The sequence below is a fragment of the Acanthaster planci genome, unplaced genomic scaffold (genome assembly GCF_054643075.1).
Source record: "Acanthaster planci isolate LZ-2023a unplaced genomic scaffold, COTS_SCS Contig1, whole genome shotgun sequence".
NCBI lineage: Eukaryota > Metazoa > Echinodermata > Asteroidea > Valvatida > Acanthasteridae > Acanthaster > Acanthaster planci.
In genome coordinates this window covers 125,530-141,023 of record NW_028257625.1, presented here as the reverse complement: position 1 = coordinate 141,023, position 15,494 = coordinate 125,530, and the positions used below count along the sequence as shown (strand labels likewise).

Sequence of the window (15,494 nt, the reverse complement as noted above, 5' to 3'; positions counted from 1 at the left end):
TGTGCGCCCACTGTAGGTTATAGGTTCTTTGGCAAATGATTGGGAAAGTTTGCTTGCAGCCTGTGATGAACATCCCATCGGATTCTGTTCTTCGGAACATCCTGAAGATTTCTATAATTCCTCGTTCTGAGGTCTCTGCATGCAAACAAGAAAGTTTCTCAAGACACAAAGCTTAAACAACACATCGCGGAGATAGGCCCAGGCCAAATATTGTCCAACTCGATCCTGACTTGAGTTTCTAAAGAATTGTTTCTTTTCTTCTCTCCCATTGCAGCTGTTTGTCATGGACAAGATCCTTGGTGAGAAGTCCAGCTTCCATGAATTTGAGGTCAGCGGGGTCACCTACGAACCCAAGGGCGAGGTGTAAGTATTCTAGCAAGGCTCTCCATGCTTCAGTAATTTTCGTTCTGTTCAGAAAATGAAAACTGTTTCACCCCATTTCTTTTTCGGGGGGGGGGGTAGATTTTCCTGAACACTTTTGCTGATGTAGTGTAATTTCCTTGCCTTTTCTGTATTCCCGCTTAAATAATTGCCTTTGAATGCCGAAACACACTTGACAGCAGGGTTTTGCAAGTAGGTTTTACAATAAACGTTTGAAAATCTTTTGGCTGGCTTTTGCAGTGATCCAGAACTGTACAAATGCCTCGCCGGTTGTCTCAGCACCCGCTCATTTTCAGCCTTGAAAAATATTTTTTTGCGTACTGCACATACTGTACCGGGTAGCTTCATTGCCAGGAATGTGGCCCATGACAGTATTATTAATGATTGTTTAAACTGTACCAAAGAATGCTCCTGGCCAATCCACAAGAACTTTAAGGGGTTAATGAGCCAGCGTTAGACACTACAAGCCTATGATGAACTTTCCGGTTGAAGTTATTCCTCCTCGGAATTTCTCAAGTTTTTCTAGGGACCTTGTTGTCTGAGGATTGTAGTCCTTGGAGGGATGACTCACAGGCGCTGTTGATATGGGGAAAAGCAAGTCATAAGGTGCTGTTTGACGGAATTTTTCATATTGGGGAGATCTTTGTATTAATTGGACACTACTCGTAGTTTCTGCCTTTCATAGTACCAGCAGCAAGTGTTGATGTTGAACAGTAAAGACCGAAGCAGTTTTTTTGTGGAATAAGTTTTACAGTTTGTGATCTGCACTTTGATGAACAACCCTTGAGGTCATAGACATTCATTATGCTGTCATGAAGATGGTCTAGAAATGTCATTGAATTACATGTTTATTGCCCTATTAGGGACCCATGGCATACAAAATTGACAGTATTGTACATTTCAGTTGTTACATATGCAAAGTTATTCTTTGTGACACTGCATTGTGTGCTGATAATAGGCTCCTTATATACCTACTTTTCTTCGGCCGGGGTTTGAATCCCACCTACATGTAGGTACTAGGTCTGCATGTGGATTGGGTTTTCATTCCCTACCCGACTCCATGGGTTTTTCCTGGAATATTTTTCCAGAGTTTTTGTTCCACATCTGAAACTGAACATTTCTTCGTTGTCACTCAAAGTCAAATGCCGAATGCCGAATAAAGAGAATGAATGTATGATTCTTTCCTTTGTTTGCAGACACATGAATGGTAGCAAGGCCAACCTGGCCAACTATGAAGCCCTTCAAGAGCTGGCTACCATATGCGCCCTGTGCAACGAGTCCAGCATTGATTACAATGAGGTATTAAACTAAAATAAATCATTCGAATATCACTTTACGCATTTGTGGAGCTGTTTGTTTCAGATGGCCCTTATCGGAATGTTTAAGTTGGAAATGAGTAAAGCCTTATGCGACAGACTTGGATGTGGCTAGAAATTACACACAAGTCTATGGCAGTGGCTGCAGCCAGTTCCCGCAGAGTCAAGTCACAGCCTTGTAATTTAGACGTGGCCTGTGGCTGTGTCCAAAAGTTGCGGCTGAGGCTGGAAATAGCAAGGACATGTATGCCTGTGAGAAGCCACAGATTAGTGGTTGCCGCTGTGGCTTCTTGCCATAGATCTGTGGCACAGCCACAAGTGGTTGATTTGGGTACGGCTTTAATAGTTCAAAGCATCAAACTGAATATATCCATCATTACTGCTTGTGGTTATTTATAAACCTTTCAGAGCGCTGCAAATCAGATGTCTGGTTTTGTGATCAAAGCCCAAAGCCTGTGATGATTAGTTCCCATCTGATGCTAAACCCCTGTGGTTGTTGAGGATCCTATGAATTCCTTGTTTCTGGCCAAACTCTCAAGTGTAACCCAGTAATAAATTGTTAATAAATTTGACTGTGAAGGAAGACACACCTGGATTCTCCAATGTCCACACTGGGGTTGGCTGGTATCCACAGTTTGGCTACGTTGTTCCCCCAACTGGGTGTATTCACAGTTGGGCTCTCGTGTTGTCACATTTGGGTTCTTCATCGTGTCTGTCCACTCTTTTATTCTGCTGTGTCCTCATTTGTGTTGCTGTTAGTGCACAGTTGGTTCTAGCTTGTTCACATTGGGGTTCTGTTCTTGTGCCCCCACTGGGAAGCTGTTGACAGCAATGCTGCCATGTTGTGTCCATTGAGTAGCCATGTGCTGATAAGTGCCCAACGGTGGAACACTTAACTTTAGGTGGTTTATGCCATCAAAAATGACTTTTCACATTTGCCATCATAAGCCACACAAAGCCTCGCGGATCGATTGCAAAGAAAGAATAATTTGACAGTAATTTGTAAAACTAATTTTTTTTTTTCTCTGTTCTCGTCGTCATCCTCCCAAAGGCTAAGAATGTCTATGAGAAGGTGGGTGAGGCCACGGAGACGGCACTGACGGTCCTGGTGGAGAAGATGAACATCTTCAACACTGACCTGGCCGGCCTGGATAAGCACCGGCTGTCGAACGCCTGCAACCTGGCCATCACCTCCCAGTACAAGAAGGAGTTCACGCTGGAGTTCAGCCGCGATCGCAAGTCCATGAGCTGCTATTGCACGCCGACCAAGATCACCAGGTCGGCTGGCGGCAACAAGATGTTTGTCAAGGTGAGAGATCACCTCAGCTCTTTGATTCGATTTTTAAATTTAGTTCAGTAGAACATGCTTCAATGAGAAATTGAGACACCAAAACCAGCCCTGTAGGTCCTTGTTACCAAGATGCATCCTCAATCATTCAAACCCTCCATCTGCCTCTAGCTAAAAACTGAATACAGCCTTGTTCCTCCAACATCCTAATTTTTTCTTAGATGTTCTTACCTTAGTCTTGTGGCTGTTCCTTCCGAATCGTTGAGACGATGCAAATGAGATCTTGGAGCAGTGAATATGATTTGAAGTAGGCCTAAATTTATTTATGACTGAGCGTAGACAACTCCAGGACCTTGGCATGGTGCATCCTTTAAATCAACCACATATTTTTGGCCATTCAGCCGTCATGCTCCAAGAGCCTGCAAGAGAAACACAGCCTATTTACTCCTGACAAGGGGGCCGACGTTGTTGGTTTTGTGCAAACTGAACCAAGTTATAAAGCTGAGCCAGTGATGATTCATTCCCATCCTATGCCCTCCCTCCGGGGTCGGTCGCTGTGGATCACATGAATTCCTCGTTTCTGAGGCTCACCGTCCTTTACCAATTCATCGGATTGATGATATTTCAAACCCATCTTCACTTCTCTGTCAAACAACCCACAATCTTGATTTATTCTTTAAATTGGGCTTGATTTGTGTTTGATACTTACTGCTGGCAAGGTCAAATCCTCAGAAAATAAGCACCCAGAAATTGACAGAAGGTCTTTATCAAATTGTAAGCCTTTGTTTAACGTTTTAACCCTAACTGTGCTGAATCAACAAGATTCTGTATGATCGTAACTTTGAGGGTTGGGTTCCAGGCTGAATCTTTCTAATCATCAAAACTCCTGTAATAAAGTTATGTAGTTGTTGCCGATTACTGAGGTAACGATTGTAACGCTGTTTCTGTGATTGTCCAGGGAGCTCCAGAGAGCATCTTAGATCGATGCACCCACTTACGCATCGGCATGAACAAGGTGCCCCTCACCCCAATCGCCAAGCAACAGATTATCGAGAAGATCACTGAATATGGAACAGGTAACCCCGTCTGATCCCTACATGAAATGCCGTATCTCTTCGAAATATCAAGTGTGGGGCCTTTTATATTTTCTCCTGCCCGTCTAATTCTATTCAATGAATTAAAGCGGCAGGGAAATCTTTTGACTACAGAAAAGTTCTCCAACCCAGGGGGTTGATGCAAAGAGAGGATGTTATATACTGAGCTTTTTGTAATTTCCTGATCTGTTAGATGATCGATAAATGAAAGAACTGGTTCAGCTCTTAAATATGCATGGTATGGTAATGAAAGCTGTTTCCATGTCTAATCTTAAGGTCATAAAACTTTGCTGTTCTTTTTAGGCGGGTCATGTTCTGAGTATGTTTTGGATGGTGAAATATTTAGATATATATGTTTGTGTGTGCCCAAAGCTGTTTGATATTAACCAGTAGAACTGTGGCATCTTTTTTAAGCACTTCCTGTTGGGGCATTCATTTATCAGTGTTGATGATGCTGGGGTGGGATATTTATCATTTTTTTTCTGTTTTTAAAATTCTTTAACAATTCCTATCTTCATTTACTGGACACTTACAAGCACGTGGAGGCATGTCTGGTGGTAAAAAGAGCCCAGATTTTGTGGGTGTTATGTAATATTCTTTTGTTCACGAACCTGGCTCAGTACGCTGCTGACCTCTTTTCAATAGGGGCCAGACTAGCATGCAGCGGTACTGTGTGGCTCATCGCTGCAGTGGTGGAGTGCTTTTGTCCCCGGTGGTAATCCGCTTGCTCTAAATGGCCCAAACCATGGTATACTGTTTTAAAACAAGGCAGGATTATCTCCACTTTCGAGAGTGAAAAAATGTCCGTAATGCCCAGCAGCCTGGTCTTTTGTTCTGAGTACCATCTTTTGTTACAAGGCTTTGTTCCCTTTGTCCGAGTTCGGAGACCCCGACCACGCATATAAAGCATACGTGTCCGGATCCGGAGTCCCCAGCAAGAAGTGGTTAATAGTAGTATGCATGAGAAGTAGTCAGTTACCAATTGTCTTCCCTGCCTGTCCAAAGGCCGTGACACTCTGCGTTGCCTTGGTCTGGCCACCGTGGACAACCCACCCAGGAAGGAGGACATGGACCTGGAAAATGCCAACAACTTCATCAAGTATGAGGTGAGTTCCTAGCTCTTGTAACTTTGAATTGCCTTGAAGTTCAAGACCTGATGTGATATCTAGGATAGGTCGGAACTTGGTTCTGGAACGGATGAAGTAATTTCTCTTTTGTCAACTGCACTCGTACTACGTCTGCGTTCTTATTGTGACTCTTGTGTTACTGTATTGTCATTTCTCTGTCGGGTTTTTCACCTACAGACCAACATGACCTTCGTGGGCTGCGTGGGCATGCTGGACCCGCCCCGCAAGGAGGTCATCCACTCGGTCGAGGCCTGCAATGAGGCCGGCATCCGGGTCATCGTCATCACGGGTGACAACAAGAACACGGCGGAGGCCATCTGCCGGAGGATTGGGGTATTCACCGAGACCGAGAGCACGGCCGGTAGGTTGAGTGCACCCCACAGTGGGCAAAATTCGACTCAGAAAGTAATTGGATGTGATCACACTTGCCCAGTCTGCCCTGTATCAAAGTCGCGTTAACTTCTAGGTTCAGAGTGTTAAGCTGTGTGTTGTATGCTATTACTGTATTACCAGATCTATTTTAGGAATCGGAGAGATGGGTTCAAGAGAGTCTTGAAGTCACCTTTGTGTGCCGTGAGCGCACTACGACCAAGCATTTCCATTTTGTTGGACAAATAAGGTGCACTCTTGCGGCCAGGAAGTGGTCATTGTCTGGCTGATGTTTCACCCTCTGCTGTGGCGTTCCATGTACTAATACAGCATTCACGACACAGTGTCTTGGCACTAGTAGACAGTAGTGAAAAGTCAGTCTGGTCACTGGACAAAATTAGCTGATACAAATCACTGCCACAAACAATATGCTTCTAGTGAGCTATTTGGCATGGAAACCAGTTGTTGCTGTTCAGAAATATCCCAAATGACACATTGGCTTTCACCTGATCAGGTGGAAACCACAGTTTGTAAATTCAACTAGAGCTTCATCTGAACATTAATCCCAAGGTCGCCCTACTCTCACACACAATCACAGGGGTAGCCACCCCCAAGGGAAATAGAGAGCCTGTGATGATTATTCCCTTCAGATGCAATTCTTTGCGGAAGAAGATTGTACGAATTCCTCGTTTCTGAGGCTCACAGATAATGAGAGACATTTGTGTTTACGTTAGTGGAGCAGTATTTGGCCGAACACTATACATGCATGGGGTTTTATAGCTTCCAACAACATTGGGATGGCTTGACAACTCTTGAAAGAACACTTGTACTTTTTTCGTAGTTGTTGGAAGTTCAGACCTTACTTCAGTCATTGTCGTATTTTGTATCATTTAAGTATTGATGTCAAGTGATTTTACTCACTTTCCTTCTCTGTTGTGTGAGGCGATCAGGATGGGTTCAGGATAATGATCGCAATTTCTTCCTGCTCTTTTTTGTTTTGTCTGATTAGGCTTGTCATACTCTGGCCGGGAGTTTGATGACCTAACCCCAGAGGCCCAGAGCCAAGCCTGCCGGGAAGCCAGGCTCTTCTCTCGAGTTGAACCAGCTCACAAGAGCAAGATCGTTGAGTACCTGCAAGCACAGGGCGAAATCTCTGCCATGGTCAGTTGGAAAACTAGTACCGAAACTCTGTTTCTTATTTTGTGTATTGATATCAGTAGTGCTTCTTTTCCGTTACAAGAACGTGAAGTGAGATTTTGCTGGAGTTGAATTGAATTCAGTAACAGCACTCATGACACTGGATCCTGTTGGTTTGAAGAAGTTTTTCCCAGAGAGAACATCAGGAGGAAATGTTCCCTTTTTTATTGATTAGTGTTGTATTCAAGACCAATCACAAGACTTTCTTCAAGTAACAGGGTGAACATTGGCAAGGGAATTGTTCTTGTTGTGCTTCATCTTAATAGCTTGTGACTGGATTACTTTTCGCTGTACTGGCATCCAGTTCATAACAATTCACAAAGTTTTTACCTCTTTTTTTCCCCCTTTGCCATGCCTAGACTGGTGATGGTGTTAACGATGCCCCTGCACTAAAGAAAGCTGAGATTGGCATTGCCATGGGCTCTGGTACAGCAGTGGCCAAGAGTGCTTCAGATATCCTTTGCATGAAACCCATAAAACAGATTTTTTTTGAGGTATATATTCACCCTTTACTTCGGATCCTTCAAAATTGGCAATTTGGTTTGTGAGGATTTTTTTTTGCAAAAATGGAGGTACGGCTCACAGAGTACCTGATGACTTGAAACTATTGGTCTCTTTAAAAGAATAAATAGACAGCAAGAACATGTGGGTCCCTTGTATTGCTGGTTTTTGGAGGATTCAGGATGGGTTCTATAAAACCAAAAATGCCCAGTGAGCTTAGATTTCAGGATGTAAGCACTTGATCCTTGACTCCTGAAAGTACAGATGGTGTTGGCCGACGATAACTTCTCCACCATCGTGACGGCTGTGGAAGAGGGTCGTGCCATCTACAACAACATGAAGCAGTTTATCCGTTACCTCATCTCCTCAAATATCGGCGAAGTGGTCAGGTAAAAAAACCACAGGAGTCTTGAATAATTGCTTCCTCTCTCTATCTCCCCTCCTGGAAAGTTTGATGTGAATCAAATATATCTGGTTTGTTCCCCTTCCCAAAGAAAAAAAAGTCTAGTCCAAAGTCACAGGAAAGAATGTCTAATAAAACAAGGGTTCACTAAAGTTGTTTTCACAGGGTACCTCAGAAAAAGCCTGTTAAACCTCATAAAATTTGTTGGTAAATCTAGAGTTAACCGTTTGTTTAATTTTGCAGTCGTAGGTACCACTGCAACTCTGCTCGTTTTGTTTCGGTTAGCTGTGTATCGCATCTTATATGTATGTGTTGTTATTTTGCATCCCGGTGCAGTGATTTCACCTCTGCCTTGGTTTACTAAGCTGTGCAAAATTTCTGGCAAAGGTGAAGCTCTTCGATGGCTTCCCTCAAATTAAGTTCTTTGAGAAACTATTTATGATCCTTTGGGGACAGTTTTGTCAAGTTCATTGCAAGTCCTTTTTACAAGACCTAACAACTAACAGGTCGACACAGTGATCAAGGAGTGCTTTTGACCAAGCTAATCTGAAGAGCTTGTGGCTTGATGTACGACTGCACAACTTGGGATGGACGGGCTGTGGGACTGGGACAGTTCTCAACTCCAACGCGATTCCAACACTGCTCGTAGTGATCCACTCTGTTCACGAAACCAATCTGGACTTTATTCCCTTACCCTTCCTGCTCCCACAGCATCTTCTTGACGGCCGCCTTGGGCATGCCTGAGGCTCTGATCCCGGTCCAACTCCTCTGGGTCAACCTGGTGACGGACGGCTTGCCGGCCACTGCCCTCAGCTTCAACTCCCCAGACATTGACATCATGGAGAAGCCACCTCGCAAGGCCAACGAGCCCCTTATCAGCGGCTTGCTGTTCTTTAGATACATGGCCATTGGAGGTCAGTGTTTGAAGCTTTTTTTTCTTCTCGATAACGCCCTAAGAGAAGTCTTCCTCCATTCTCCAAAATACTTTTTTATAAAGAAAACTAGTGTGGATTTTTTGGTGCTTCAGTTAAAAATTCTCTGACTTTTCTGTTTCTTATAGTTTACGTTGGTGCTGCAACAGTCGGTGCGTCTGCCTGGTGGTTCATGTACCACAAAAATGGTCCTGGCTTGTCCTTCTGGCAGCTGGTAAGTACCTGTCACTTGCCGTCCGGTGGCCAAGTCAGTTGACACGAGCTGAGTCTCATCTCGGACCATTTTTTTCTGTTGCAGTCACATTTCTTGTTTGTTCATCTCTTGCCAGACCCATCACATGCAGTGCCCCTTGGAGCCGGAAAATTTCAAGGGCTTGGACTGCGAGATCTTCGACGACCCTCACCACATGACGATGGCCCTGTCCGTGCTAGTCACCATTGAAATGCTGAATGCGCTAAACAGGTATGCTGGCCTCAGATCTGGTAGGATAATCTGTGATGTTTTAGCCCCATCCTGCTTGTCGCACCGGTGCCTCTCCTGTGATTTCTGTCTGTTCTGTGACACTCCATCCGGGTGGTTCCGCAGATTGATTGGGGAACTTGTTTTAAGTGAGGATTTGTCAAGTCCCAAGTCCTCTCTTGCGTCCTTCCACAAGCCCAGTCACAATTGTCAGCTGAAGGCAATGACAAAGGAAGTGCTTATGTCAGAGTTCGTTTTGATAGTTTGTGGCTTCGACCGGGACCGGATGACTGTTCACTTGCATGGAATTGTGACAAATAAAATCACAGCCCTAATGCAGACTGATTGCGCCCGATAAGTCACGCGACCTACACTGGGTATTATCAACAAACATGCGTCCACCAAAAGCAAAGTGCGTCATAAGTGTTATTTACCAAAAATAAAGTCAACGGTAGGTACTGCACTCGGACTACTGATGTGCTGGTACTATATTGCAACTTGGCTGTATTGTTTATAAACAACACTTGCACTCAAAACACACGTTGCTATGGGGTTGATACCCACCATAGGTCACAAGATTTAGTGGGCACAATCAGTCTATTGCGGGAATGTGGTTTTAGGTGGAGGTCAGTCCAGGTTAGTTATTGGACACCCAATTTGATGAAGGTGCTGAGCACAATTACTAGGCACAGGCTTGTGCATGTTATGTAAAAGTTCATGCCCTGCAAAAAGATAAAGGACGTGTTCGCTTTTTTGTGAGGGAGGATGTGACATCCAGTGTTGTTCTTGAGTCCATCACAAGTCCTTTCACAAGCCCCTTCACAAGGCCAGTTGTAAGTAGGGTGAACAATGACAAAGGAATGCTTTTGTCACAGCTTATTTGAATTGCTTGTGAATTGGCTTCAGACTGAACGACTTGTGATGGACTCGAAGACAACACTGGTGACATTGATTTTGTTTTGTTACAGTTTGAGTGAGAACCAGTCACTTCTGGTCATGCCGCCCTGGTCCAACATTTGGCTGATCGGAGCCATCATCTTGTCCATGGGTCTTCACTTTGTCATCCTCTACGTTGACATCATGTCTGTAAGTAGTCGGTCCAGTATTATTATATAAGTAGATAGAAAAATGGAACTACAAGTGATATGACTTAATCTTGTTTAGAATCGTGGTATGGAATTTTTCAAACCTTCTGTATTATGATAAGGACATGGATTAAAATATTCTGTTTCAATAGATGTACACATTGAATTCTTTGTAAAGTCAGGCATTTTTAAAAGTTATATGTAAATGTGGGTTTTATTGTATGTTACCAGTAATGATTTTAGTTGTGTTCCCAAACACTGTTTTGTTTTATGGTTGCTCAACAGTATCAAAATGTTTTGTGACTGTCCAAATGTGTAGCATTGGCTTTTTGAGACCAGACACAGTGATGTTGCCCAGTATTTGGTTGGCAGTTGTATTTTGATAGTCGTAAGTGTCTGTATATGGTCCCAAGCTATTTTGAAATGGAATTGTTTATCCATTGGTCTTCTTTCTGACTTCCACCCCCTATTTTGGCATCCAGAAGTCAACCTGCTGGACACAGAGTGTGACTTCATTACGTTTTGGGTAGTGCATAGAATGCTTACCAACATATCAGACAGCCCAGATGGCTCAGTGAAGGTTGGGAAATGGCCTGGAGCCGTTTCATTCAGCCATCAGTATTGAAGGCAACAAACAGGGCTTCATCTGGGATTCAAATATGCACGTGTCTTTTCTCTTACAATGTTAAAATCCACCTGTTCTCTCCCAGCAAAGTGATACCCTTGATTCTATATAAGCCCCTATTTCCATAGTGCCTAACGCCGTGGATTGAGTTATGAAGATTTATTCACATTGTTAAAGATTTGTGAAATAGATGGTTGTTTGCAAATCTTGTACCAGCAAAAACTGCAAGCCCTGAATGGCTGCATGAGACACTGGCAACAAAGTCAACTGTTCGACTGATTAATACCACTGACTACCATCTTTGCTTGGCAGACTGTATTCCAGATCACGCCCCTGGACTTCACCGAGTGGATGGCTGTCTTGAAAATCTCCTTCCCTGTCATCCTGCTTGACGAGATGTTGAAGTTTGTGGCCCGCCGCACCAATGACGGTAAAAGCTATTCCGTGGGCCTGCACGGGCTGGTGGCCGGTGTGGCCATAGCCCTTGCTGTCCTCTACCTCCTCCCCATGTAAAAAAAAAAAGAGGATGTTTTGCTCCTCACATACTACTACTTTGGTTTTAATTTATTCCATTTTATTTTTGTTAAGATTGTTCTTTTTTCATCTTCTTATTGCTCTCTTGCTGCCGTGCCGCAATCACATAACTTCTTGTCATTCACATCATTTTTTTTTTCTCTGAGTTATTTTTGTTGTGGGCTTTGTTTTGTGGGTGGGTGGCTTGCCAAGGTGTGTGTGATTTGCATTTTGCACACGAGAGAAGTTACGGTAAGAAGCCATCCTTGTTCATCCCCCAAGTTAGCATGCCAATGAAATCAATTTTTTGTACACTTCAGAAATGTAATGAGATGATTGGGTCTTACCAGTAAAAAGCTGTTCACAGGAAATGTCTGAGGTTGTCACAAATGTTAAAAAGTTGATCAGAATGAAATTGATGGGAGCAAATAAGTGGACCAGAAAAAGGACCTATTCTCCCAAAAGGAGAAAAAAATACTTGGCTATGTTCAGATTGGATATAAAGGGTGAAAGGTGAAAGTTATCCTTGGAGATAACGGTGCCTCCCAAAAAATCTGAACCACAGACTCACTATCGCTTCTTACCGAGACAGACTTGTGGTGCGCTGGATTCATTGGTTTGTTTTGCATGAGGGTGATTGTGTTTTGGATTAATTTGGTAGATTGACAAGAAGAGGGGCCATCTCCCCCCCTCCCCACACCTGGTAGACGAAGCACCTAATCATTTACACCATTGGCTCTTTGACTGCGTAAGACAGGGTACTAGACCTTAAGTGCAGGAATGTTTGCACATTAACCAAAATATTAAACCAACCCACAGTTATGACTGATAATTGTACTGGAAAGCCTGTCTTCAAAAGAAATGGATTAACCGACTTTGATAGATGATTACAAATGAATAGAGAAAAAGCTTCCGACAGCAGTTTCGAGGCGTAAACTTCTCAAAGGCATTTTTTTGTCGCTCATAGTCCCTTCCAGGGCAAGCTTAGCTGTTTGATACCCTGACTTAGGCAGACGGAGGTCACCTCACCCTCACTCTACAGAGCACCGTAGCTGTGTACCTGTCTGTACGTGTACTCACGCCACACTCTCTTGTCATTTTCTGTAGCTTCTGCTTTCAGAACACTGACCAAAGCTCGAACAGCTGCTGATCGGTAGCCTTTTAGGGGTCGCCGAGGTTTTGGTCGATGTTCAAGTTTTTTTCTGGTTCACCTTTGGTGTAGAGAGACAGGTGACAGCGCAGGGGGAAAAATAATCACAAAGCTAAGTGGGCAATCCTGGGTTTTGGGAATGTAAGGACGTTCTGGTGGTGTATGTTTGTTAATGTTTGATATCTGCTTTAATAGGTAAGATTTTATAAGAGAACAGTAATTCTAGTATTTATTCTTCTGACAAGGAAAGTTAGGGATTTGAAGCTGTTAAGTGCAGATTTTTAATATGGTTCGTGTTGTACAGCAGCATACCATCACATGTGGCTTGTTATTTAATCACTCGGTAATGATACATTTTATTCTTGGCTTTGTTCCATTCAAAACCTCTAGTAAAACATTTGAATGCTGTAAATTTGATGGCTTTTTCCAAAGAGGCGTCTCCGTCAACTGAAAATTGACAATGTTTTCTCACTGTAACTTGCTTTAGCTGGATATCAACATGGAAGGAGACCCTTTATTTTTCCTTGCAGTCAACATGGTGCACTACGTAGATTTACCATTCTATATTTCTGGGCTTTTTGGACAACTTTCGTAAGTGTCCAGATTTTGGTTTTTGCCCCCCTTTTCCAGTAGTTATTTAGGCATCGAATCAACAAATATCTTTTGACTTGGCATCTGTCAATAGTTTTGAAATCTCAAAACAAAGAAATGAATGAAGTTCCCCTAGGTGATTAGAATTTACAGTTTTCCTGAGTGGTTCACACATGCAGGTATTTATTTATTGCGATTTATTTTTATCATTTCCTTGTTCTGTTCTTCGATGGCGGGTGGTAAATAATTAAAAAGATGTAGAAATGTATTTGACTAGTTACCCTTTATAGTAGAACCTGAATCCCTGCAAGTCATTCAGATTTCCTCTAAAAGACATTTTTCTGAATATATCACCCTGAAATGGAAGACAATTGCAGGAAATATTCTTTTTTAGTCAGAAACATTTCAATAGTTGTGAATTTGGTCGAGTCCCCTCCCTGTGAGACAAAAAGAAATGTCGTTTCGTCTGTGCTGTGATTGCAATTGATTTTATTGAAAATAAAAAAAAAACTGATTGTTTTTACGTACACATAAAACCATTCTCGTTCTAACCCTGTCGTTCATCAGTCAGTTCCTTGTCGAGTTGGTACACGTGTAACACGTCCTTGGTTATAAAGCCCCTTCGCTTGCATATACGCCGATTGGCAAGTGCGGGCCGAAGAGAGACTAACTTGGAGTCCTGGCACGCGTTAACACTATCAGGAAAAGCTATAATTGACCTCGCTTTTTTGTGGGAGAGTCGCCTTGAAAGTAGAGATGAGCTCAGCTTTTCCCATCATTGGTCAAATGACCCAGCAGTAGCATAGACTGCACCATGCCATACTGCACTACTGATAGTTATTAATCCATTACAGAGTAAGCAGCAACTCAATTCCGCAGCTCAGATACAAGACTTCATTATGGGGTACATGCCCTCCTATCAAGTGAGCTTGTCGGGAAATCCGAGGAGTGTTGGATGTTTTTGTAGGAGGGTTTCATTCAGAATCGTTAAACAGACTGGCAGTATACCTATCTCGTTCAATGGTCGTATCGAGGTCAATATATATTCTACCTCTCCTAAAGTTCTCTCTAATATTGTAGCTAACGGTATACACTGAACCACAAAAAGTCCATCCCTGTCACTGCAAAATACGTTAGTTTGACAAGACTTCTCTAAAAGGTTGAAACAGCAATGGATGTTTTCGTTTTCTAGTTCAACCAAGAGCATGCAGACCTTTGGTTACTAATTTGAACCATCGTTTCATTTTCAAACCACACATAACGAATCAAAATCTATAACTGGACTCGTCACTTCTGCATAAGCAAGATGGCGTGTCTGGGGTCATGTACTTTGCCCGGTGGGCAACTGAGGCCAGTGGTTTTTATGATGTGAAGTCTTGTTTTGCTTATCAACAGCATATCATTACAAAGTTACCTTCGGATGTAGTACAGTTTTCATTACACGACAACTTAACCTTCGGTGGCATAAACTTACTGCACATAGTACTTTTTAGAAACATTAACACGACACTTTATAATCAAGAGAAGGTGGAAGTAAAATTGCCTGCGGGCAATTAACAATGCCGATTTGGTGTGTTTTAGTCTTCATGGCCTTGCTGTATCTTGAATAATCAAAACGAGATTTTAGTGAATTGTTTTGATTTGAACTTGGGATAATTGGTATGTAAAATAGCAAAGCGGTAACTTGCAGTTCAGTCATGTGTATTTTGTGTAGACATTTTTGCGCTGAATGCAGAAACACAAGACTGAACCGTTTCATAGTTTGTCAGTTTGAACGAGAAAAACTGCTTGTAATTTGTTGCTCGATGCAAAGAGATAGTCATGTGGTGTGACCTTTAAAACGTTTGGTTTGTGTTGCATACCAGCGACGTAGCTGATGGGCCCAAACCAATGTTATGTAATAGCTGTATGCTCTCCCAAAGATGTTTGTATCAACTAGCGAGTGATTTGCCGATAATTGAAGCACCGTGGCAAAAATTCCAGTTATATGTAATACAACTTAACTGGTTGATTCTAGCCATTTGTCACCGGTTGCGTCAATACCATAACGGTTACGCGTAAGAATCGACAGAAACGATTTTGAAGAGAAGAAAACAGGTGTGTGTATTTGTGATTGTGACGTCATAGTTCTTTGTTCCATCTGCACGAATTCCACCCGGTAGCCATTTTTTTAACTTTCACAACCCCATTTATGCGGGAGAAACAACTGTTTATGTACTTGCATGCTATATTAAATATTCATACGCCTAATGCATGCTAATGAACTTTTTCGGCTTTTCAGATTAATTTCTGTTTTTCATTTTTTTGTTTTTTATTAAATTGAGCACTGCACATCTAGCTCTGCATGTGGCTAGAAATCTAACCCAGTCCATACTTTGCCGACTTGCACGCTTCCTTCTGATAATAGGACCTAAAGTTTAAATGTATAGTTTATTTCAGTTTTCCTAGCGAAAGAACGAAAA

At 42.6% G+C, this 15,494-nt stretch overlaps 1 protein-coding gene across 2 annotated transcripts in view; it reads left to right on the top strand.

The window, feature by feature from the left end:
- The window catches only part of LOC110980721 (calcium-transporting ATPase sarcoplasmic/endoplasmic reticulum type-like), a 73,295-nt gene that overhangs the window by 52,273 nt on the left and 5,528 nt on the right, over positions 1-15,494 (top strand). Inside the window, exons 13-26 of one of the 2 annotated variants that reach the window (XM_087131516.1) lie at positions 275-363; positions 1,578-1,680; positions 2,749-3,006; positions 3,944-4,061; positions 5,085-5,185; positions 5,384-5,567; positions 6,585-6,736; positions 7,132-7,226; positions 7,537-7,662; positions 8,388-8,590; positions 8,737-8,822; positions 8,938-9,071; positions 10,037-10,154; positions 11,091-11,208. In XM_087131516.1, the coding sequence (XP_086987642.1) occupies positions 275-363; positions 1,578-1,680; positions 2,749-3,006; positions 3,944-4,061; positions 5,085-5,185; positions 5,384-5,567; positions 6,585-6,736; positions 7,132-7,226; positions 7,537-7,662; positions 8,388-8,590; positions 8,737-8,822; positions 8,938-9,071; positions 10,037-10,154; positions 11,091-11,208 (1,885 nt within the window). Of the gene's footprint in view, positions 1-274; positions 364-1,577; positions 1,681-2,748; positions 3,007-3,943; positions 4,062-5,084; positions 5,186-5,383; positions 5,568-6,584; positions 6,737-7,131; positions 7,227-7,536; positions 7,663-8,387; positions 8,591-8,736; positions 8,823-8,937; positions 9,072-10,036; positions 10,155-11,090; positions 13,569-15,494 lie in introns of those variants that run through there. The other variant, XM_087131515.1, reaches the window with a different exon arrangement.